Below are 6,034 nucleotides of genomic sequence, written 5' to 3'. Positions count from 1 at the left end.
CGTATTGGTGGATTTGGCATGATAGCTGAAGTCACTGAAGCTAATAATTAAAAACGCTGAAGCTAATAGCTAGCTAAAATGTCAGCTAAACGCCAAACCAGCCTAAAAACTAAACAACAAAAACTTGTGTTAGCCAAAACAGCTAGCATGTAGCTGAAATATTAGCTAAACTCTAAAATAGCTTAAAACATTTTTTAGTAAATCCCAAAATAGTCCAAAAAGCTGCAGAATGCCAGTTTTTGAAACTTTAAAACTGTAACTTCTTAACATAATTATGAATAATAGAAATTCAGGAATATTATTCCAGAATAAATCAACTTAAACCTTAAATAACTTTCAATATTTTGCTCTCCATAAAAATATATTTTGTCAAAATTATACAAGTAGAAATAATCACAAGATAACATCAGGTCATTAATAACAATAAATAAAATGATCTGGAGGGCCGGATAGAATTACCTGGAGGGCCGGATCCGGCCCCTGGGCCTTGACTCTGACACATGAGGGTTTTATCATGTTACCACATTGTTCTACAGACCTACGACCAACAGGGGACCAGAAATGGTACCGGTCGGTCCTGCTTAACGGTCCATTTTGTATTGGAAACGCTCCAGTCCGGTCTGGACCGCTCAGTGGAAGCGAGGCCTTAGAGTCCATGTGGGTTTGGACTAAAGTGCCTGGTTGGTTTTGGTGCTGTGACTCACTCTCCACCTCCATCTGCGTGTACGCCTCACTGTAGCCGTGCACGTTGGTGGCGTTGCAGATGTATTGTCCCGAGTCCTGGCGCCCCACATTTTCCAGGATCAGAACTCCATTCTGCTCTCTGCTTTTCCACGGCAAAGGAGCTCGGAGCTTTGACCACGTGATGACAGGAGGAGGAGAACCTGAAAGGAAGCTGAGTCTGAGCGGCGAGAGGTGATCTTAGCAGGCAAACATTTTGGACATCATACCTCTTGCCTGACACTCCATTGTCACAGTTTGTCCTTCCACTGCTGTCACTTCTTCAGGGGTCACTGAGGCCACCGGTGCTCCAGGCTCTCCCTCTACAAAAACCTCCACTTTGGCCTCGGACACCCCCTCGCTGTTCTCAGCCTGGCAGATGTACACACCCAGATCCTCTGGACGAATGGCCGGCCACTGGAGAGGCAAACACAACCCATCACCTCCGGTCTGAGGAGCAGCCGGCTGCAGTCACTGCTGTGTTTGGTTATCCATCAGCCGTTTAAAGACCCACTCCGATGCAAATGGTGTTGTTGCTGTTTTAACAGATTCTCTGATGATGGAGCCCATTCATAGATCAAATTAAAATAGCATTTCTTTCTTCAAATCAATGTGAATCAGGAGCAGAGGAAAGGAAGGATTTTTGAACTAGATCTTTTTATGACATAGACCAGTGTTTTTAAACCTTTTTTAATGTAACCTCACAAAATAAAAACAATAATATATTCTTTCTAAACAGGGATTTCTTAAATATGTTTGTGCCAGAACAACTACGTTTTAACGATATGATCACAACATGCTTGTTTTTTACACTAGAAAGACTAACTTTATATTCATGTTCAATTGTAGCGACACAAAAAGAAACACGCTAAAGTTTTGTTTGTTTTTCTCTTGTCTTAGTCAAAAATGTAACTTTAACAAAAATATTTTCTCTCTTTTTGGGTGAATAAATGGTTTCAATCTAGTTTAAATGTGTCTGTTGACCACTAAACCTTAATCCTGTTTCTATTTTACTGTCAATTCTATTTAAACTTAACTTCAAATCTTTCAAAAGTGACTGAAGTCTGAAACTGATTTGTCTGTCCATCCAGACATGATTGGAAATCATGTTTTTTTTTATAAAGAGACTTGGACCAACACTGGTTAATAATATACACAAACCGTGAAGGAAAACTGAAGTGCTTCTCTGATTTCATCAAGAAGATTTGAAAACGGAGAAAACAGACAGTGTGCGTTCATTGTAGTGCAGAGGCACTGTCACTTTAACCCAAAGCATGATGGGAGATGTAGTAGAAGTTGATGCCAATAACAAACAGACTCACGTTTCTGATCTTCATTATTTTGTTCACTTTTTAAACGGTCTGACACCGTGACTCACGGGAATCAGACTTCGCTGAACACAAACTTCAGCGGTTACTGCTGTTGGAACTCAGAGACTTTTGATTGGTCAGATGGATGTCATGTGATTAAGCCTTCAAGAATGATTGGTGGAGACAGCTGAAGAAGCAGGGCCTTTCCAAAAACAAAGCTAGTAGCTAAATTTGCGGCCATTCTCATCAAAGAGTCATTTACAAAGAAAAATGTATTTTATAGTTTGATATGATTTATAAGTATTTTAGGAAGAAAGGAGAGTGGATATCCTGGTGAATAATGGTAAATGTTTTTAGATCAGTGAAAATGAAATCTGCTGGCCCCTTGGCGCGGCACTCGTTCTCTCTGTTGGACCCTGGGCGGTGGAGCTCGCTGCGCTGCCCACTGGGTAACTAGCTAGCGTAGTGAGCCAGCCCACTGAGGGCCCACTTAAGCTAATGCGGGCCAACACAGGAGGGGCCACCACAGAAACTGTGGACAAATCCATTTGGGCCCCACATTTTCTGCCCACTTTGAAACCATATGGGCCCGCCTGGCCTTCCTCGCTGGGATGTGACCTGACTTCATTTCGACTGACAGTCTTCCTCCCTCAGGGTGACATGGTCCTGTACCTGAATGGTGTTGACATCGTTGGTCTCGGTGGTGAACAGCTGTAAGGTTGAGTCCTGGCGCTTCCAGGTGAGTTTGGGACGCGGCCGGCCCGTAGCTCGGCATTGCACCGACACCGTGTCACCCACCCTGACCAGCAACGGCCCTGCTGGTGTCAGGCGAAGCTTTGGAGGATCTGACACACCGACGGAGACATAGAAACACAGTTTGTTTTTAACCGCCTAATTGAGTCTAATCTGTGAAGAAGAGCTCACGTTTGATATTCAGCACTGCAGAGGCGGAGCCTCGGCCCGCAGAGCTGACTGCCACACAGCGGTACTGGCCCTGGTTTCCAGGTCGGGCATTGGAGACTGTGAGAACAGAGCCTTCAGGACCAACCTTGATGTTATCTACATGGGAAACCAGAGGCTTTAAGACTTTAAGGTCTAGCTGGAACAACAGGACATCCTGTTTACTCCTGACCTGTTAGGACTTGGTTATTGCCTCTGGTCCATTCCACATTGACTGGTGGTACGCTGTTTCTCACCTGGCACCTGAAGCTGACAGACTCTCCTTGTCTTACAGTAGCAGCTTTGGGCTCCACGGAGACTATAGGAGCTTGGGTAGACGCTGCGTGGACAGGCAGAGATACATGTTCAACCAACTCTGTGAACCCACAGCTTCAGGTGAAAAGCAGTACAAACAAAGGCAGCCCCAGAGCAAACAGCCTGAACAAACAGCCCGCAAGTTCAGACAAAACAGAGAAAAAAACATGTTTCCAAAGATCTCTCATCATTATAAAGGGATAAAGTCGGCCTAAAGTCGCTCTACAATAACAGCACATGCTCTAATGTTTTCTTTAATGTCTGAATCAGCTGTTCCTGAATGTCTGTCTCTGCAACGTTAAAACCTGAAAGGGAGTATTCAAGAAAAATAAACTTTTCTACCGTTTCTGTTTTTAGACAGAGCTTTGTATGAAACCTGTTTGCAAATCCCCAAACCAAAGGGAAACAAGAAGTTCAGCCACCATTCTGTGTCCACACAACTAACATGTGATCAAGATGCTATCAGAAACGCCACTGTGGGTACGTTACCTGCACATATCACAGAGAAGAAGATCAGAGCAGATAAATCCATGATGATGGCAAACCGGTTTCTGCGTGTCTGCGGTGTTCGTCCTCTCTGTCTCTCTCTTATCACTTTCAACCTTTAAGCCTTTCAGCTGTCATCCCCCTTTTCAGTGAGTCAGTCACGTCCACAGCGCTGGATGTTTGTGCCACTTTTGGGGTTTTTCCTGAAGGACATAGCAGTTGATTTTAATTATATTGAGGACTTCAAATAACATTTTATCCCTAGTCTTCACTGTACATAGTAAGCTATTGTCAAGCTTGTCCATTATCGATGCTAATTATTCCTTTTGTTGGGCACTAAATCTAGATTTTTCTAAAATCAGACATTTCTTCACATCAACAGAACAGGGTCGTTTGCTAAAGAGGTGGACAACCATCAGAAACATTGAAATAAACATTATTCTATAACCTTTAACACTAGAGCTCCAATGTTTATGTTCTATGATTTACTGCCAATTTTCAACTGTTGACACAATAATTCCAGTAGATTCTGAGCGTTGAGACGCTTTTCTCCTTCAGAATCTACTGGAATTATTGTGACAGCATGTTAAAGTTTTTTGTGTTCACTGGTGAAGCCTCAGGTGTTAAAGGGTTAAAGACCCACTTTAATAAAACTGGTGTTTTCAACATGTTCTTGTCACATTTTTCTGATAATGGAGACTGTTTACAAAGAAAATTAAGGTTAAAACTGTGTTCCTGAGTAATTCATTTTCTAACTGAATGCAATATGCTCTCATAAGAAATTATATCAAAAATTATCTTGAAAAACAGACTGTGAGGCACAAACTTGACCACATCCATGTGAACATCCAGCACGAACGTCACTGTTCTGTGCCTGGATTGAGTCACAAACAAAAAAAAAAAACGTTCATACTGATTAATATTCAATACTTCAACAACGTTTTGCAGCGTTATGTTTGTAGATAAAATAAATTTTTTTTTTTAATGAAAAAAAAATCAGACATCTGAAGTGTTATTTGTTCAAATAAGATTAGTTCGACATTTCTGTAATGTTAAAGTCTGACATAAGACTACATTTTCAATTATTATTAATTTACACCAAACAAATAATCATTAACTGAACCTAAATAAATACAATGTTTTGGTTGGAAACACATCAATTATTTTTCCATAGAAACACTTGGCCAGTAGATTCCCGGCTGGTAGACTTTGATTTGGGACTGTGGCTCTTTACTGCCCTCTGGCGGTATGTCTCATTTCTGCACACATTGCGTCAGATTCCGCTCTCAGAATAGTCACGTGTTACCTACAAGACTTATGGGAATTGTAGTCAAAGATAAATCTTTACTTCCTGTTTCTTGAAGACTACAAAGATCTTCAGGCTGGCAGCGGAAAAAGTTCAGCTTCTTCCCACAGACGGGACCGCTCGGCAGTGAATGCAGAGACAGAGTGAGTGACTTTGTTCGCCTGTCCGAACCCGAACCCGAACCTGTGGCTGAGAGACGCCGACGTTCAGGGTAATCTGGGTGTTATTACTGCTAAAGTTTCTCTAAATTGAATTCATAATTCCGCGGTGTTTTTCGTTGTACGTAGACCGTCTGTAGACGTGTTTGTTTATGTCACATTTACCGGTAGAACTGATCTACTGAACATCTAGTTCTTGTTCGACACCAACCAGCACAATGTTTGATTAACATCAGCAGCTCACCGAACATTCTGAAAAGTACAAGGAAGTGTGTGGTTACTGAGAAAATGTTTGTCTTCATTTAGTCTTTGACGTGTTTTCTCTGGAGAAGTTTCTCTTTCCGGATTAATGTTAGAATATATTAAAGACAGCAGCTAGACTGTAAAAAATTAACATTTTGTAGACTTTATATAATCATTTCATCATGAAGAAGCTTTGTAATCCATACGTGACTCATGCCACTGTTGGGACATTCTTCTGTCATGATTGTTCATCAGTTATTTAAGCAGAACAAGACGCCTTGTTCCACACAATGAGGGCCAAGGAGGACAGGATCTCAGACGTCATGCAACCTCCAACCTACCGCGTGGTTTCAGTGCCTGCAAAACAACCTGACAGCACCTTTGGCTGTTACAGTGAATCCAGCTTAAAACTGTAACTTTTTAACATAATTATGAACTAGATATATAACATTACCTGCAATAATGCTAGTGTGTCAGGTGTGATGTGTGACAGAAGAGTTTCAGCACAAATGAAAGGAAAGGTGTACAAGACTGTGGTGAGACCAGCCATGTTGTTT

General features: G+C 41.7%; 2 protein-coding genes across 3 annotated transcripts in view; one reads left to right on the top strand and one right to left on the bottom strand.

Annotated features, from left to right (window-relative positions):
- The window catches only part of LOC112137167 (basement membrane-specific heparan sulfate proteoglycan core protein), a 4,859-nt gene extending 929 nt beyond the window's left edge, over positions 1-3,930 (bottom strand). The window contains exons 1-6 of the mRNA XM_024259330.2: positions 3,774-3,930; positions 3,163-3,309; positions 2,955-3,089; positions 2,703-2,875; positions 951-1,137; positions 705-884 (exon numbers count right to left, since the gene is read on the bottom strand). Coding sequence (XP_024115098.1) covers positions 705-884; positions 951-1,137; positions 2,703-2,875; positions 2,955-3,089; positions 3,163-3,309; positions 3,774-3,816 — 865 coding nt within the window. The 5' untranslated portion in view covers positions 3,817-3,930. The remainder of the gene's footprint in view (positions 1-704; positions 885-950; positions 1,138-2,702; positions 2,876-2,954; positions 3,090-3,162; positions 3,310-3,773) is intronic.
- Positions 3,931-5,071: 1,141 nt separating this feature from the next.
- The window catches only part of mvb12a (multivesicular body subunit 12A), a 14,681-nt gene continuing 13,718 nt past the window's right edge, over positions 5,072-6,034 (top strand). Inside the window, exon 1 of one of the 2 annotated variants that reach the window (XM_024259947.1) lies at positions 5,072-5,219. The gene's annotated coding sequence lies outside the window, so the exon portion shown is untranslated. Of the gene's footprint in view, positions 5,288-6,034 lie in introns of both variants that reach the window. The other variant, XM_024259948.2, reaches the window with a different exon arrangement.

The sequence above is a fragment of the Oryzias melastigma genome, linkage group LG1, assembly GCF_002922805.2.
Source record: "Oryzias melastigma strain HK-1 linkage group LG1, ASM292280v2, whole genome shotgun sequence".
NCBI lineage: Eukaryota > Metazoa > Chordata > Actinopteri > Beloniformes > Adrianichthyidae > Oryzias > Oryzias melastigma.
This window is presented reverse-complemented; position numbering and strand designations above follow the sequence as displayed.